This window comes from Stegodyphus dumicola, chromosome 5, assembly GCF_044657685.1.
Source record: "Stegodyphus dumicola isolate Sdum_Otavi_A_Nest chromosome 5, ASM4465768v1".
NCBI lineage: Eukaryota > Metazoa > Arthropoda > Arachnida > Araneae > Eresidae > Stegodyphus > Stegodyphus dumicola.
Genome location: NC_140772.1, coordinates 141,705,834 through 141,725,524, shown reverse-complemented (window position 1 = coordinate 141,725,524; position 19,691 = coordinate 141,705,834). Strand labels below are relative to the sequence as shown.

The following is a 19,691-nucleotide window of genomic DNA, read 5'->3' as shown; positions in this document are numbered from 1 at the left end:
TTTGTATTTGATATCAGTATATTCAAGGGAGTTAACTATAACCTTTTTACAATTCATTGGTTTGTTTTCATCTGCTTCTTGTAATAATTTCTTACAAGTCTCTCTAATGTACCAACTGCTTGTTTCTTGATTTCAGTAGCAATTGGTGGGTTGGAAGTATAGCTTTGCATAACTACTATAATTGAGGTAGTTTTCACTTCTCTTGTGATAATTTGAAGAGCTTTGCTTTGGGCTCTTTCCAAAGAGTTAATCTACCCTTGTTTAGTAGAAATTAACATTTCACTTCCATATTTGAAAATAGGTTTAATGTAAGTGTTGTAAGTTTTATTTAGGGTAGTCTGTGAGCTTCACCGTTTGGTACCGGCTAATCTTTTGCAGATTGAGTATCTTTTTTCTACTTTTTCTATAACAGTATTCATATGATTAGTAAAGTTTAATTTGTTGTCCAGCGCTACACCTAGATATGTGCTGAGCCACTATATCTGTTACTCATTTAGCACCACCCAGGAGCCACGTGTGAATTAACCTTTTCCTGTGGGCTCAAAAAACAGTTGTGTACCTTCACTGGGGGCTCTTGGCTCAGCCTCCTTACAGGGTTTTTGACAAAACTTTTACCATGTGTCTTGAATGTTACCCCAGGATTTGCCTGTTGTGTTTGCTGCATGGTCATATTTAAGAGTATCGAATAATTTCTCAAAAATATGCTTTGTAAGCGACTCTGGAGGATGTGGTTTGCTGTCTTGTAGCGCAAGTTCTCCTCTCTTGGCTAGCAAGTCTGCCTTTTCGTCACCACGATACCATCTAAGATCACCGCGATACGTTATGGAAAAGGGGGAGGAAATTATCGAATCGAGTCTTGATAACTAGGTGATTAGTGCTCTTTTGTTGGGCAAGCAGGGTTTGGTTTGGTTTATTTAATTACGGCAAAGCACACTAGGGCTATCTGCCTAAGGTGAGGGATGTCTTCGTGGAGGACTTTCTAAGGGAAACTGGCTCGTATACACGTTACACATGGGGAAAAATACGAAAACGCCCATGCAGCCAGCCCGTTCGCGGGCTTCGAACCTCGAACCGAACTACTAGTGTTCAGCGACTTTACCGCTTGCCCGCTGGTGGACCTCTGGGCAAGCAGGGAAACGATCGGATTTTCTTTCAATCCAGTTCCAATGCTCTAGGCATTAGAATGCGGGATGCACTCTAATCACTTTCACATTGCGGGTAGATGAATGCAGTTTTCCCAAGGGGGGGGGGGAAAAAACATATTACTTTATCTTCAGATGAAATGTGTGTTACAACTAGAAAATTTTGTTCGAAAAAGTGTTCTATTTTATGATTAAAATATTTAAACTTGCACATAGATTATGTACTAAAAATAAGTGAAGCCATCAAAGTTAAATATGTTCACTAGTCATCATATCAAATATTCAGCGAGTTAGAATATTCAAACATTTCCTGCAAACAATATATACATTTTCATTTTTAATAGTATTATTATTCTGATATTGAAGAGCAAATTAAATAGAGTTTATTTACTACGAAGAAACTAAAAACTTTACCAAAAAGCATTTTCGGATTCCAAAATGAGTGTTATTACTTTTACACCTCTGGTAATATTCATTTCTGGAGAAATAGAAATTGGTCACTGCATTTGTACTGCACTAAAAATTTACGATGCATGATCCAAAAAATTTTTTATTTTTCTTCCATGTGGCGTTGCAAATAGTGGTCCCAGATTTGATCTGCCTTTACATCAGGCATATAAGATGTTTAATTTTTTTAACCCGTCTCATAGTTCTTGGTTCAAGAAAGAAATGCAGATGCAAACCCTGGAGCTTTAGAAAATAAAATTTTTGTTGAGTTTTAATGTATTCAGTAGCAAAAATTTAGTTTTTTCACTTAGCGATATAAGATATTACTTTGTTGATAGATATTACTTTGTATGATAGTTGTTCGATGATTTATATTGATACACCATTTTTTCTTTGAATGCAAAATTGCGTATACAGGAACACATTAATATTTCAGAAAGTAAACATTTTTGTCGAATAGCGAAATATTTCTTCAGTTTTTTATGGTCTACATTTTCAGAATGCTAAAATCACCTTTGAGATATCAAACTGTTATGATCTCAAGCTATTTACAGTTGCTTTCTTTGGGAGTAATGAAGCTGGGAATGAAGATTCATACTGAGTTGCGGAATATAAATGAAGATTCGCACTGAGAATTAAATTCAGGGAACTAAAAAATGATACACATCTGAATTCTTGTATACAGACTTAGTATTCCAATATCTTATTTCATTCCCTCCAAAACATACTTCTCATGTATAATTAATTACTTTTTGAACACTGAATGCTGTTAGTTTGACTTCAGGCAATTGAGCTGGCCGCATGGCTGGTTTTCATTGTTTACCCCATGTGAAACATGAATACAAGCCAATTTCCTCTAAAATATCTCCACGAAGGCATCTTTTTCTTTAAGTAGGCAGGCTTCATGTGCTTTCCCATATTCAATTAAACCCAAACAGTGTCGAACTTCTGAACGAATTGATATAGATATGACATTATAGATGCAAACATATTACAATGGATAAATTAAATAAGTTTTTAAACCTTTTTAAATTTTGAATTAGAAAATGCTCCATAATAATTGCTTTAGTAAAAATTTGTATTTCATTTGTCGCACAATTAAAATTCATTTTGTCATCAAAATTATTCATAAAAGGAAGGGTTTCTAAATATAATTATGAAACGCTCATAAGTTTAGCTTTCTTATTGTGAATATAATTTTATTTTTATTTGTCGGATTAAAGAAAGTGTTATCTACCTAAGGAAAGGGGCTATCGTGGAGTGCCTTCAAAGAAATTTGGCTGATATACCCTTTATATATGTGAGAGAACAAAGAAAGTTCATGCAGTCAATCTGTTCATCGGAATTTGAATCCAGGTTAAATTATCAGAGTTCAAGAAATATTATCCGCCCGGCCGCTAGTTATTATTTAGAACATACAAACCAAAATTTCACTCAAGTAAGCAGTAATCGTGAAATGTATGTCATTTAGAAATAACATTAAAATTAATTTTCATCACCTGAAACATTTATATTTATTTACACTGCTTTAAAATGTATATTAAAAATTGGAATAAAGTGATAAAAACACTTACAAAAAGAATGAAACAAAGACAATTTCAAATTCAAATTGAAACCAAATTAAAAAGAATTTAATCAGAAATAAGTGAATAAATTATGCATTTTTAAAAACATTCAAGCTTTTAAAATAATTTCCAAAGAATTTTAGCAGCCAAACTTACCCCCCCCCCCCCAAAAAAAAAAAAAAAAAAAAAAAAAAAAAAAAAACACTTTGATATTTGACCTCCAAGTTGTATTTGCCAGGAAAAAACCTGAAAATGCTAACCCGTGTGAATCGAAGTAACAAATTGTTTTTTTTATTTTCTCCTCTCAATAATATATTTCCTAGAAGATACCAAATTTGCCAACAAGACATGTGAATTCAAAACATGCACAATTTACCTAATCCATTAGCAGAATCCCACAAAAGAACGCTCTCTACGGGGTGTCATAAAATAGTAATCAAGCCTCAAGCACTAGAATTCTTACCCCTGCCACCAACGACAAACTGTCTTGAGCCCCCCAGTTGCTGTATACTTAGTTCGAGACACATATGTCCCAGCCCCTGGGAAAAGGTTAAGGACTGGAGTAACATTGCCTTCCTTATCATTGATAAAAAAATTTCAAACACGGTCTACATTTTCATCTGTTACACCTTAAGTATTGTTGATACTCTGTTTTTCATCCTGCACGTCCTTCGCCCTCTCTTTGAAGGTATTATGATTATAAAGATCTGTATTCTTTGTAGGTACTTGTTCTTGAAGGCTATCTCCATGTCAAAAGTTTCAGTTCCAGATTTTCTGAGTCACGTGCAAAATTTGATGGTGTATCACTGAAAGCTGCTTTTTTTTTTTTTTTTTTTTTTTTTTTTTTTGTGATACATTACTTCACAGAGGTTCACTAGATTCGTGATCCACTCATTCACATTGATGTTACTTGCGATGCTTTGCTAAGACATCGCACTGCATTTTCTCACCAAAAGTTTTCTCATTAGTTGTGCATATGCAACATGCCAGAGGCAATTTCGTTACTTAGAGGCCTGACCCTGTAATGTGAAGGACGGAGGTCCAGGGAATATGCTGGGTGAGGTAAAATTTCCAGGCCAAAGTCGGAGTACTTTTTCTCAAGGATGTTAAATTATTTGATTATAACAAAGCACATGAGAGTTATTTGCCTTTGTGGAGGACTGCCTGAGTGAAACTGGCTTATATTCATATTACACATGAGGAAAAACCGCAAAAACAAACCATGCAGTCTGCACATTCACCTTGGCTGAAATCCATATTAGCTACCAGCATTCAGTGGTATCAATGATCTTAACTACTTAATCACTGGTGTGGCTTTTTGCTGAGTAATTAAAATATCATGAGGTCTACCATTATCACAGTGAACTGCTGTCTGCTTACATATCAGTTTTTCTCAAACTATCTGTTGGCAATGCATGTTAGCGTTAATGATGTTATGTAAGAGCAGCTTACCGTGGATTACTGCCACCATGTACTTAACAATAACAACAGGTGCTATTTGTCTACAGATTGAATTTTATTTTGATGATGAATATTTTTCTGCTCCATACACATGATGAATGTTTTGCCATGTGAGGAGTGCAGTATTGCCTCTATCAAACTTATAACAAACAATATCTAATATGCTGCATTCCATGGCTTTTTTAAGCTATTTAAAAAATTTTTATAAATGATTTACCCTTTACCAGTATGCTGCCTCCGTGTGTGTTTTTTAGGAATTTATAGTGATCACACTGTTATATACAACAACAAATTCATTCATAATCTGCTTATCTGCAAATGAGTAGAATTGTTTTCACTCTACTAATATTTCTAATTTAAGTTGCAGTAGAAGTCAGTAACTTGTACTCAAGTCTTCATATTCTTTGCAGACAGAGGAATCTTTTTTTTTATTATTAGTTAAGAAAACTACCTGTTTCTTTGATATTCTCAGAAAATTATTCTTTGCAAAACCATCTGTTTAGTCATATATGTATCTCAGCTCAAACTGTTCTTCAGTTTTATTCCATTGCTCTTTTTATTTTTTAATGATAATAGTATGAAAAATAAAAATAATTCTCTTGTATGTACTTCAGTAGACAAACTTCTGTGCTGTCTTTGAAAAAATATGTAGAGGTTTCTAAATATAAAATAATTTTAGTTTCTTACATCCACCATATTGCTGTTTGGAAATTTTTTTCAAAAGAAAAAGAATAATGACTGATAATTAAAAAAAAAAAAATTACATATTGCTTGCTTATGCAATTTATATTTTAATTAGGTCCAAAATTATACCCAAAATTAATTAATTAATCTACTTGCATGCTTTTCGTTTCTTTTGGCCTAATAGAAATTTTATGGCAATCACGCTTAAGAATATATTTAAAGCAGTTTTTTCCTTTTGATATTTTACAACAGAATTTGTTATTCTTACAAAAATGTAATTTCTTTTCTTCTGTTGTAAGCAAATCCCATAAATGCATACTTTAAAATTGGGTTCAAAGGAAAATATTTCTCAGTTTATGCATAAACTGTGAAACAAACTGTTGGAACTTCGAATACAACAAAAAGAATGCATAAAAAAAAAATGATATTCTTGCTAAAACTGAAAAAACCGCTGTGCGCATCCTTGCCAAAGTTAAGCACATTTTGAAAATTTGGTAACTTTTACTAAGGGGGTTGCATTAATGCATAAGTACGGTGTTTTGTTTTGTTTGTTTGTGTGTTTGTTTAATACACTCTTTTGCAAAAAAGTCAGAGCACCATGAAGGAAGTGGTTGTTTTTGATGAAATTGAATATGTGTATAGCTCATACACAGATAATAAAATGATTAAAAATCAAGGTCATAGTACCTTTTCACGGCTCACAATCACGCATTGAGTGTTCAAATTAGTAGTTGGTCGAACTGCCCCTGGTGGCAATGCATGCTTGAATTCATCAAGGCAAGGAGTGTAGAGGTTCCTAATGTCATTCTACAGCACATTTTGCTAGGCATTCATCAGTTGTCGCTCCAGATCTGCTATATTTTGTGGTGCCCGAATCTGGCAGCCTACCATGTTCCAGACATGCTCGATTGGTGAAAGGTGAGGTGACCTTGCTGGCCAAGGAAGAGTATCAACCACATAGAGATAGCCCGGAGATATGCGAGCGGTATGTGGCCTGGCATAATCTTGTTGGAAAATGGTCCCAGGATGACGTGCCATGAAGGGTAATGCAAGTGGCCGCAGGACTTCATCAGCATATCGTTGAGCTGTTAAAGATGTACGGAGGATGACTAAAGATGATCTGCTGTCATAAGAAATAGTGCCCCACACCATCATACCAGGAGTTATGGCTGTATGCCTTTGTAAAACAAAGGCTGATTGGGACCGCTGGTCCTGTCCTTTCCAGACACAAACACAGTGGTCATCTGCTTCAAGTGTGAAGCGGGATTCATCGCTGAACACTATACGAGGCCAGTCTGACCGCAGCCATGATGGCAGTCTGATGGCGACACCACTCCAGAAAACTCCGCCAATGTTGTGGGATCAAGGGCAAACATCTTAAAGGCCTCTGGGAGCATAACCCCGCCTCAGAACAAGCGGCATGAGCTGGTGGACGGTACCACGGGAAGTATAGACATGGCTGTGGGGCAGTTTGGACCCGGCGAACATTCATCCTATCTTGCCTCACATTTGTGCTCCTCGGCCCTCCAGAACCTGCATTTCGTCAGCAATTTCCTTGTAAAAACCATTGCTGCCAGTATCTTTGTACAGCATAGTCTGTACGCTGCAGATGGTGGCTTATTGCTCGGTATGATCACCTAGCTTCATGAAACCCTACAATGCGACCATGTTTGAAGTCATTTAGTTGTCTGTAAGATCTTCGATATTGTCGTAATGGCATCTTTAGTTCCTTTTTTATGGAATTACAATGGCAACAACAAAAAAAGATAAATTTTCCGCATCTGTTACTGGTTTTGTATTTTGTAAATTGCGCACTAGAAATGTGTGCTATGATCACAATTCCTGTTCATTTGCCGTGAAACTTTGATCATTTGCATGTTCGATTAAGATGTTTTTGCATACCAAATTTTGTCATGATCGTAAAAGTCCTTGCTGTTTCAATATTTTTGCAAAACAGTGTATAAATATAATTTGGAGAAAGCAACTTCCTTATAAAGCAGCCAATCACTCTACCTTATTGCCTTCTGGCAGTATTTCAAATTTGCATGTTACTAATTTAGTGATTAAGTTTTACAAATTAAGTTTTGCAATGAACTAAAGGGGCTGCTTTAATAGGAAACAGCTATAAAAATTATATATGGAAAAGTGTTACATAAATTTAATACGCAATGTGTACTTTCATGTAAAATGTACTATGTGATGTTTTTCTCTTTCTTTTTTAAACAAAGATTAATATATTATTTCATGCTTTTTTACAGCGAGCAAGTTTTTAAATCTCATTTGAAAAGACTGCCAGTTTTACCTCTTTCAACTCTCAAAGAGTACCCTTCCATTGCTAGCTGGTATGACATTGTTTATTTGTAAAAATTTTAATTAGCGTTATAGATGTTGACGCATAAATTATAATATTGCTGTTTTTATTAATTTGATAGTAAAAGATTGCTCAAGGATTAATAGATCTTAGTAATTTTAGCTGGCTGGAAAATGTTCCATTATCAAAAATGATCTAGGAAGAAAAATCTTAGTTTATAGTGTCAACAAGCAAAGTTTAATGTTTGAAAACTAAGAAGCCTTCAAATCTGATATTGTATTCATAATCAAATCTAATTTCCGTTGTATATTTTATTAAAATACATTACCTTTGCATTTATTTTTCAGTGAGAGTAAAGTTCTTGAACATTATAAAAGTCTTGCTGGTCAGACTAGAGGTGCTGCTATTGTGAAGTAAGTTATTTTCATAGTACAAAAATATATTCCGGTATTTAGTTAAACTTATTTTATTTATAATTGTTTGTCATAATGCTGCTAATAATCAAAAATTAATTTTTACATTGTTTCTTAAAGTACAAGGAAAGGTAGTTTGGGAGATTTCCTGTGTTGAGCTTTTGATATATTTTTTCTGATGTTTATCTTAACAATATAATAAAAAAATTGGACAATGAAACCTAAAATTTATTATATCTATTTCTGTATAATTATTGAGTTATGCCTAAAATTAATTTACTAAAGTCATATGTATTTTAAAATTATGTAACATTCGTAATGAATGAATCAAACAATAAGCATGATTTTGGAAATATCATGCTTATTGTTGTCATGCTTTATACTTAATATGTTAAGCACTTTGTTGGTCATTGATGGCCAGTGATTTTAAATTCATGACCTCATTATTAAAAGCTAATTTAACACTCTGAAGAGCTTGCCTTTTTGAAATTATTGGTGAAGAATTGTATTTAAACAACATTTATGAGCTAGCTTTGTGGGATTATTTATTTTACTGTTATTTTTCATAACCTTCCATTCCTTAGGATAATATTTAAGTAATTAAATACTAGAATAAAACAAAATACTTTAAATGATGTGTTAATATGTACTAAGTTGACAGAAAACTTCATAACTGAATAAAAGCTGTTGTATCAGAGGATTAAATAATTTGATATTTAAAACTAAAATGTCTTGTCAAAAAAGTATATAAAGAAGTGATAGATTACTTTTATTAATATTATAGTGATATCTATAATATTAATAAAAGTAATCTATATATAGTTAATTTTTTATAATTATAAAAAGTAATAACTTTTATTAATATTATTGAATATAATGAAATGCAATAATTCAGAAGTGACTTTAGTGGTGTTTGTTAAAACCATTTCAAGCAGAGACTGTGATTTTCATCTCGTATGTAATGAAATATTACTTTCATTTGAACAGTGTTCGACACTGTTTCTTTAAAATAATTTTTGTCTTTAATATTTTTGAAATTTTTTTATTTTGGATATTCTTCTACCCCTTATGTAATTTTAATTGTTTAAGTGTATTATTTTATCATATTAGTTTTTATTGCATTGCTATTGTATGACTAGTTTGGCAGTATTCTATGATGTAAATGGAAAGGAGATAAAATTGTTCCTGGCTTGGTGCTTAATTGGTTAATATAGTAATATAATATCATAATTTTTTAACAAAAATGTCTTCAAACAATAAACTTATATATTATGAGGAAGAAATATAATAGTAAAATTAAGAATGCAAGATATATTTTTCAGTATATTTGCTAATGAATTTTTCCTTTTTTAATAGCTATCTCAGCATTGTTGAAAGTTTACCAACATATGGACAACACTATTATGAGATAAAAGTATGATTTAATTATTGTTCATTATTTGATAGTTGTTTTAATATATTAAATTTTGTGTGCAAACTATATTATCTTTCATTTTTTGTAGGATAAAAGTGGAAATCCGTGTTGGTTGGGTTTGAGTTACAGAGGTATTAGCCAATATGACAAAAATGATCGTCGTACACCCAGAAGGGTATGCCTTTATTAAATGTTCCTGTCTTTGATTAATTTTTTTTATGTTTAGCAGAGCCTATTAAAATTATGGAATTATAAATGTTTTTTAATCATTTATTTTGTACAGAAGCTTTGTTTAAATGAGCATTGTTTGTAGTTGTTTCTATATTTTCTGTACATGGTACTATAAAATATTTTTTTAATTCTGTACAAAGTATTAATAAAAGAAAAAGCTCTTATTTTTCTGTATGTGGAAGGTTCGAAAAGAGAAGTAATATTTTCTTCCTTTTATATGCATCTTTATGTAGGTTTTTCTATGGAAACAACTGGAAAATTTATACTACCGTGACAGGAAATTCACTGTTGAAGTTCATGAAGCTCGTAGGTAAGTACTAATTGGTACAAGTTACAAATACCTCAGTGTCAGAAAAATTATGTAAGATTTGTGTATATATAGACCCAGCTGCAGTATATCTGGCACAGTAGGTGATCAATGTTGCTGGTACCCCATATATAAAAATATTAATGATTTCAAGCTGTAACATTAATTTGAAATATATCATATTTAATGCATATATGCAGTCTGTCACACTTGCAACATATTTTAAATCTATTTTATATCTTTCATAAAACGTGGTCATGCATGAGATTATCATACGGCAGTTTTTGAATAGGATAATTCTTTGTCAATAAATTATTTATAATAAATACCATTTACCGTGTGCATGTGAAAGTAGAAAACAGCTTTTATTGTTTTTCGCTAGAGATGATTCTATTAAGTTGCCCAAATCTGTGTTCATCTCGTCAGCATTAATATCAAATTAATGGTTGCTTACTGGAGAATACTCACCATGCCAAACACCTAAAGTTGTTGCTTATGTGAATAAAATGTTGAAGTAAATTGAAGGAAATTTTTGTGAAACTACTTTTTTGGATTGTTCGAACTTCTTCGTAATGAAAACACTGAATGTGCATTTATTTCATCAGAATGTAATAGTTTCGAATATAAATTCATCATCTAAAGTTCTTGCCAAATGTCAAGACTGAATCACACACGTTTAAAAGTCAGTTCCATACAGTGAGTCAAAAAATTTTCTATATCTTTATAAAAAATGAAATTTACTTTCAGTTTACGTGATTAAAATAACCTTTCTGCCCACCACACTTAATAGACACTACTGTACACTATTTTAATTTTATCACTTCATAGAGACATCATTTCTTTTGAGAACAACTTGGTTGGTGCCTCAAAAATTAAGCACACTTCGTGGCTGCGTGTGACACTTCTACTTTTACGTAATTATTCTTGTAAAATATATTTTTCATTATTCATTATTAGGGTTGTCCACACTCTCAGTAGTTTCAATCTTTATGAGGATGCTATAGAAGAACCTGTTGAAGAATTTGATGATCTTTCCAATGCCATCTGCGATCCTACTACTCAGTAAGTGTTATATAAAAAATATAGCTATTATTTTTAAGGTTTTCACAAAAAATCTGTTTTCTCTTTTACATAGTATTTAGAAATTATTTGCTATAAAGATTTCCATTAAAAAAATATCCTGTTGAAATGATATTTTTATCTTTTGTAGTATCACAGGTCTTTTATAATTAAGTACAAATACTGAAATAACGAGAAATCTTTCTTTTTAAAATGTATGTTATTTATACTTAATATTACTCAAAAATCATTGCTAATCTAACGACAATGATTTTTAATAGACATATATGTTTAGTAGTGTATATTTTAATGAGGTACATCTTTTGCAGTAGTTTTAAACAGCTTTTAGAATTTCATGTTTTGTTTTTTAACTAAAAAATATTAGATTGCAGTATTTCTACTAAATATTATGTCTATTCTTAACGTTATCCATATTCCTATACCCACTCAATTTTAGAAACTTCCATTTTTGCATAGCAGTGGACAAGTTATCCCTAATTAGCAGTGCACTTTGTATAAATAAAAAGTATAATATTAAAGTAATGATTACAGTTGTCTTCTTTTAAATAGGAGTAACAGTAACATTATTAAATCTATTCATGTGTGCTTTCTAATGTAGTAAATTTTTTTAAACATTCCCTTCAGAAATAATATTCATTGTATAGCCCTGTCAGTCTTCTAGAGGCAAAATTATTAAAATGTGGTGGTGATATGAGAGTAAATGCAACAGTAATCATATTTACTATTATATAATAAATATAACATTTAAAAAAAATTAGACTTTTCTTATGTAGTGAATATTATGTTAATTGGCAGTGCTGAAAGATTGACAGATTAGACCAAATAGAAACTTTAAAATATTATTTCGTTCTGCCTTATTAGTTGTCATCACTAACTTCTAATTTGGAATAAAATACCCTTTGTGTAAATTCTAGTTTAATCTTTGTTCATTGGATTAAAATCTAATTTCTTTGACCACATTTCATGTTATTTTTATGCTGGATTTGAGCATTTTATCTTTCTTTTCTCCTCTTTCTTCTTCTTTTTTCCCGCAACATTTTTCAAGTCTATCTTCTGTTTTTCAGGGTATCTGTCAGTCGAAGAGCTCTTGCCCCTGCAAGTGTTACTGTATATGTATGGTATGCTGCATCACCAAATATTGCAAAATGTATCTGGTCGATGGCAATTGCTCAACACCAATTTTTTTTGGACCGCAATCACAAAAAAGTAAAAATTATATTGCTTAAAAGATTTTGGTTAAATTTTAAAACGCATGTGAATGTTCGTAAATCAAACTCACTTTAAAATGATTTAATAGTGATTAATTCAGGGATTACAGTTTTTAATTATAAGAGGAATTGTATTATTAAATTATTTAATAGCAGTGTATTTAAAAAAGGGCATTATTTTCATATTCTGCTTTCCCTTAAGAATCGTGATTGTGTATGTAAATAAATATTTTACTATCCTCTCCTTACCTAGTTTAAAACACTTTTAATATTTCATAATTCTCTTATTACCTATTAATTAATTAATAGGTAAGTACCTATTTAATTACATAAGATGACTGGCTGCTGATATTTTGTTAGATGTATCTAATGTGTTTATCAATCTGTCTTCTTAAACGCCTCTTAATATCATTTTCCAACTTGATATACATGTACATCATTCAAAATTCATCTAATCACTTCAGACTTGACATGAATTTATTTTAAGAGACATAAAGTTAATGGTAACATACATGAAATTAATGTAGCCTGTTACAAACTAAATATGCAGAAGGTACATATATATATAAATATAGCCTGTTGCAAAATAATATGAAGAAAATATTACAGTAGATACGCAGATCGCATTTATGAGCCGTTTTCATTGCTCTCAGATCACATGGCTCTAAGTTTACTGCATTACTGTATTTAATTTTTTAATTTTTTTTTTTTTTAATTTTTTTATTAAGGATTAAATTTGCTCCTATAGGCTCTTATTTTGCATGCTAGAAATTTACATGAATAATTTTATTGAGTTGAGGAGTGCATGGAGGAGTGAATTTTATTAATTAATTTTGGATTAATGCATTTTTCATTTGATATGTTTTACATAAGAAATATTCAATTTTTATTAAATTTTCATTTTTCAAGTATTTCAAGCACTGTAATATTATATTTCAGAGCCGCACTTGTGTTGTAAGAAGTTTAAGTCAAATTGCATCTGAACTCTGTCGAAGTGTTCAGTCTCTCTCATCTGCAAGTTCACAGTCAAATATCAGTAGAAGTAATAGCTCCACTAGTTTGCCAACTATTATAATTGAAGGTATGTGTTTATTGTGAAAGACATTTGGGAGATTCAAAATCTCTCTCTCTATATATATATGTGTGAGAGAGAGAATAGGTATGTTATAGATTTTAAATGATCATTGTTAATCATTTATATATTAATTTAAGAAGAGAAAATCGCTGTTTTTTTGTTGTATTATTTAGAATATCGTATATGGGATGTATGTATATATATATAGGATGGGAAATAAAAATTCCAGAATTAGCTGTGTGCATAAAATTCTACAAAAATTTGATGAAAAATTATTATTTGATATATATTTAATCCGTTTCAGTAATGTATGAGCTTTTCCATTTGCATTGGACAGCTGTTCACTGTCAAAAATAAAAATTCACATTTTTCAACATCTCATATTTGATTCATATTAATATTGCAACAATTTGCAGAACTTTAATAAATTTCCTTTTATTTCATTAATTTTTACACACACACAAACAAACAAACAAACAAAAAATATATATATATATAATAATTTGACTGATAAGTTTAACATTGATCCTCTATATTTAGAATCAAATTTATGAACCCTGTATTTGTTTCCTTCTGTTTTCTTTTTACACTGAATTGCACTTTAAGTTTTTAAATGATTTAAAAACAAAGGGAATTTTTAATGTTAACTGTATTGTCTGTGGGTTCTGTGTTCCTCATATGAAACATGCCTGCATGTGTGGGGAAGAACGCGAAAGACAGCCATACACCATTGGGTATCATTCGACCGCAATAAAGCAGGATGGCGCTGTCACAGTGCCTGCACAAAGTGGAGATGAGCCTGTCCTCTCAGTCTGGTCCCAGTAAATATGGAGAAAAGGTGTGTTTTGAATTTTTGGCCAAAGGAGGAAGTGAAAGCAGTCATCAGATATGAATGAACATGTGAAGTATCAGGAGCAGAAATCCATAACTGCCTCTGGAAATCTATGGGCCAGATGTGACGTCGAAACAAATGGTGTAGAGATGGAATTCAGCGAGGGCTGGCAGCAAGTGCAGCAAGGCCACATCTATGGAGTGGAAACATCCATCATCACCTGTCTGAAAGAAGCTTAAAACAACTTCCTCTGCAGATAAAGTGCTCCTCACAACTTTCTGGGATGCCCAGAGAGTTTTGTTGCTGGACTTTTTGGTAGTTAGAACCATCAATGTTACGGGGTACTGTCATACCCTGTCATGGTCCGACCATACTCTGCGACGGCAACACAGAATCGTATTCAAACTCTTGGTTGGGAACACCCTGACCAATCGCCATACAGTCCTAATCTCGCAGCCAGCAACTTCCATCTGTTTCCGGCTTTGAAGAAGAATCTCGTCAAAAGGCACTTTGGAAGCAGTACTGAAGCCACACAAGCCTATCAGCGCTTCTTCCATATGTAGAGCTCTGATTTTTCCTTGGAGGGCTTTTTGAAGCTTATAAAGTGGTATGACATATGTGTCAACATGCTTGATAATTATGTGGAAAAATGAAGTTATGTCATATATTTGATATCTATTTTATTGTATTTTTTTTTTGTTGTTTTTTTATATACACCTGTGTGCACAGTCGCCAGGGGAAGCTTATTTTCGAACTTTCCCTTGTAGTTCAAGATTAACATAAAATTCAATGACATCTCCATATTTTCACAGAGGTGTATTCCTTACCCTTTAAGACAAAATTTTTTAGGTGTTTCTATTTGCTATGATTAAATATTGAAGCTCACGACTTTTCCAGGCTCAGGCATGTGGATGTATAACCTGTACAAAACCCAATGTGGGGCTGCTATTTCAAATATTGCAAAATAGAAATAAAGGCAGTCTTAAAAGTTTTTAAATAGTCACTATATAAAGAAATTTTGTTTGACAATATTTTAATCATAAATGTTTTGCATTTGTTTGTTTTAATAATGTTTGCTTTTGGTTTCCTTAAACTAAAGAAGTTTGTTTTGTTCCAATTAGGAGAATTAAGTGAAGAAAGCAAGGCAGCTACCATCGAAATGTTAACTGCCCTTCAATCACGAAGGGATGCACTCCAAGATGCTCTTAAGAAAAAAACAGAGGAACTCAAAGCACTTTGCTTAAAGGAAGGAGTGAGTTTGATGTTTCTTAAAGTTGACATTGTATTTGAGAAAACAAGCATGCTCCAACTTTTTAAAAAATTTTAGTTATCACATATATTATGGAAATTTTTTTTAAAAACCTTCTTTATAAAGTAAGACTCCTCTTAACATGGGGAATATGTCATTGCTAAACAAAACAGCGTTAAACAATGTTAAACAGCATTCTTAACATGTAAATAAAGAGGATAACAGAGAACAGAGAATAAAAGAATTTATCAATTTTTTTGGGGGGGAAGGAGTATTTTGTAGCATTTATTGTTAAATACATTTTCTTACATTAATTGTAGAATTATTTATTACTAATATCAATTTTTATTCATAAAACATTCATGAAAAGTATTAAAAAAAAAAAAAAGAGTTTGTGTAACGAAGTAGTGTTATGTGATGAGGAAGGTTCTTTCACATTTGACCTTTTTTTTTTTTTTTTTTTTTTTTTTTTTTGTGTGTTTGTATGTCCGTATGAAGAAACCATTGCATTTTTTTCCTCATTCTAATTGATTTGTAATTTTGTTTCATTTTCTTTACCCCTTTCATTCACCAGGTAGTTTCGACTCCAAGAAAATGCATCAATAACACTTTGTCTTGCCTTTGAATTTATGTCAACTTATTTGTAATTTCCATTCTAGTGGCTAAAGCTTTTTTTAAAAAAAATCTATTGAAAGTTTCTTTTGATCCATATCTCCAGAAACACTAATTTCATCATCTTCGTGAGTTTGTTGTACAACTGATTTTTTAAGGTCATTGTTAGAAAGACTTTTACAATTTGTAACTTGCAACAATTCTTCAATATCCTGCCATATAATATCCAGCTCTATTTCATTAGTTAGCTTGACCATTTTTTTGGCATAGCAATGAATTATGGTGTCAGCATCCTTCCTTAGCTCTGACCATGCATTCTTACATACTCTTTTCAAACATATCTCAACACCTTTTTTCAGGAAAGATCAATGTTATCTAAAACATGCATGATTTGTAGTTTTTCAAAAAAATCTAATGGATTGTTTATCTTGTCTATCAGTTTTATCAAACAGTTTTCAGAATGTCTGCCACAGATAATAAGCTTTAAAATTTGATATTAAATCTTGATCCATTAGTTCAATTAAAGTTGTACTTTGGGGCAGGAAAACCACTTCTACTGGGATGCTTTTTGTCAAGTCAGAAAAATGCACTGTAAAGCTTTTGATTCTAGTTTTTTAAAATTCACATCACCATTTAACAGGCTGGCAGAAATGTTTGGTAAACCAGTTCATGGAAATTTTTGATAGTAGTCCAAGATATTTTTATTGGACTCCCAAATTACTGATAATGATTTTCAAATTCTCTTCATTGCTTTTAGGATCTTGGATTGATAAACAAGCAGCAGTTTTAATTTAAAGTCTTCATTAGCATTGCTACCCTCTAGAGGTATTAAATGAGCTTTTCAGCTTTAAATTCTGATGCTAATTTTTTTTCATGGGATAAAGTGTATGTTTTGGCATTCTCTTTAAGAGTGAAATTCCCTTTTAGAGGGGTATTTCATGGCTTCAGGAAGGGAATGTAGTCAGCCTTTTATTTAGCTAAGTAGTTAGTTTGTTTATGAGTTTAAAAAAAAAAAAAAAAAAAAAACACTTTTATTCAAATTTCGGTATTTACAAACATTTTCTATATTTTTTGTTATTTAATTTATAAAACACATTTGAAAATAAACTGTATAAACTAATAAATGTATGTATTTTTTCCCACGTTTTGGGAAGGAGGGGGGAATGTTCTTCTAGCAGTGATGTAAGAAATGCATGGAGTAAAAAAGGTTAAGAACCTCTGGTCTAGTACGTTCTGTATTCACAAAGATAAGATGTTACAAAGGCTCTCTTTTTTTTTAAATATAAATTTTTACCTAATTATACGAGGGCCATCCAGGAAGTAGATTACGTTTCCGTCTGTGTCCGCTAGGGGCGGGGCTAGCGCGGCCATCTTGGGGTCAGAGCGTTGCGCAGCTCAGTCTGCATCTAGCCGTGCTAGTGAGAGGTTCGTGCTGTGCTCCGTTCAGATACTGTGACGGTTTGAAATGTCTGCGTTAATTGAAAATCCCGCGAGCTGCGAGGTGCGCTCAGTAATAAGGTTTCTGACTGCAAAAAACTGTAAACCGATAGAAATCTATCGGCAGCTTCGTGAAGTGTATGGGGACAACATTATCACTGAAGGTGGAGTGCGTCAGTGGGTCATAAGATTTCAAAATGGCCGAACCAATGTTCACGACGAAGATCGAAGTGGGAGACCCAGCATAGTGACCGCCGAACTTCTCGAAAAAGTCGATGCTAAAGTCCGTGAAAATCGAAATTTCACAATAACGGAACTTTCTTTGAGTTTTCCACAAATTTCGCGAAGTTTGTTGCACGAAATCATCAGCGAAAAGCTTGGTTACCACAAGTTTTGTGCAAGATGGATTCCAAAAATCTTGACAGAGGACCACAAAAATCAGCGAATGGCTGCAGCGTTGAACTTTTTGGACGCTTACCATAAGGATGGTGACTCTTTACTCGATCGCATCGTTACTGGTGACGAAACATGGGTGAAACATGTGAACTGTGAAACGAAATTGCAATCAATGCAGTGGGGGCACACAAGTTCTCCCCAAAAACCCAAGAAATGCATGCAAACAATGTCGGCAAGGAAGATGATGGCGACTGTTTTTTGGGACAGAAAAGGTGTAATTTTGGTGGACTTCCTGGAAAGAGGCACTACAATAAACTCTCAAAGGTATTGCCAAACTCTCCAAAAACTCAGAAGAGCAATTCAAAACAAGCGCAGAGGAATGTTGAGCTCTAAGATCTTGTTGATTCACGACAACGCCCGGCCCCACACGGCAAATGTCACTCGTAAAGTTCTTGAATCTTTTAAGTGGGAGTTGTTTCCTCATCCGCCGTACAGTCCCGACCTGGCACCGAGCGACTTCCACCTATTCCCAGCAATGAAGAAGTGGCTGGCTATGCAGCGTTTTGATGACGACGCACAGCTACAAGTAGAGGTAACGAAGTGGTTGAAGGCGCAGGCGGCCGAATTTTTCGACGAAGGAATTTCCAAGCTCGTACATCGCTACGATAAATGCCTTAATTTGTATGGTGACTATGTAGAAAAGTAGTATTTGAGTGTGGCTTTCATCTGTATATAATAAAATTTGTTTCCTATACTTTGTTTATTTTTTTATTCCAAAACGTAATCTACTTTCTGGATAGCCCTCGTAGTTGAAATCAAAGTAGTTCCCCTCCAACATCCGTGCATTGTTATGAAAGAATTTTCTAAAAATTAAGGGCTTCAACCCAATCATTTTTTTGGAATCGATGAAAAATGTCCCTTTACAACCTCATCAGTCTCATTTTTGGAATGAAAATGAAGGCTGTGTAATTTGTTTATATTTTAAAAAATAGCCAAAAGTCCTACATAGCAAGATTAGAAGAATAAGCTGGATGTTCTATCACTGTAATAAGTTTTTGTTTAAGAAATTTAATTGTCACTTTTGCTGAATGAGAAAATTCATTATCCTGAGGAAACATGAGTGCCTAATATTCATTTCTTGAAGAATTTCTTGGAGACACTTAATAGTGTCCCAATTAGCTATTACTATTTTCTCTTTCTCTAATTTGATGACTTTGACCAGTGCTGGGCATCTGGGGGGGGAATCATACATTATTTTTTTCATTGCTTGTTGTCTTTTCAATGTTGTCGGTTTGGGATTATCCTCCGAGACCTCTATACTTTACATTTTTGATGTGTTAAAACATTAAAAAAATCGTATGCATATTTCATTACCAGTTATTATTTTTAAAATATTGCAATCCACCATAATTATATAATTTTAGAATTTCTCTACTAATTTTGCTGCACTTCAGTTTTTGGTGTTCTGTTAATTTTTAGGGGGATCTAGTGACAAACTAATTTTTTTGTATGCAGTTGTTTATGAATCATTTTATGTATAGTTGCAGATCCAACATTAAATTCCATCTGTATCAATCGGTAGTTACAAAGATTATCATTGATTAACAATGTTCTTATGGTCAACACGTTTTCTAGGACTGTAGCTGACAAAGTACTTCCTGTATGTTATTCATCCAAGAGAAAATTTTGGCTACTATTAAGTTTTGTAAACCATTTGAATATGGCAGCTTCAGATGGAACTTCATTTTAGTGTGCTAACTGTGGACATTGAAGTCATTCTTCTTAATTTAGCCTCACTTTAAAATCATGAAAGAAATCATGGCACAG

At 32.6% G+C, this 19,691-nt stretch overlaps 1 protein-coding gene across 4 annotated transcripts in view; it reads left to right on the top strand.

Annotated features, from left to right (window-relative positions):
* Positions 1-19,691, top strand: part of LOC118181300 (uncharacterized) — a 243,838-nt gene that overhangs the window by 171,935 nt on the left and 52,212 nt on the right. For all 4 annotated transcript variants that reach the window (XM_035350406.2, XM_085817136.1, XM_085817135.1 and 1 more), the window contains exons 7-15: positions 7,558-7,641; positions 7,958-8,023; positions 9,380-9,437; positions 9,526-9,612; positions 9,902-9,978; positions 10,933-11,037; positions 12,120-12,261; positions 13,203-13,344; positions 15,292-15,422. In XM_035350406.2, coding sequence (XP_035206297.2) covers positions 7,558-7,641; positions 7,958-8,023; positions 9,380-9,437; positions 9,526-9,612; positions 9,902-9,978; positions 10,933-11,037; positions 12,120-12,261; positions 13,203-13,344; positions 15,292-15,422 — 892 coding nt within the window. The remainder of the gene's footprint in view (positions 1-7,557; positions 7,642-7,957; positions 8,024-9,379; positions 9,438-9,525; positions 9,613-9,901; positions 9,979-10,932; positions 11,038-12,119; positions 12,262-13,202; positions 13,345-15,291; positions 15,423-19,691) is intronic.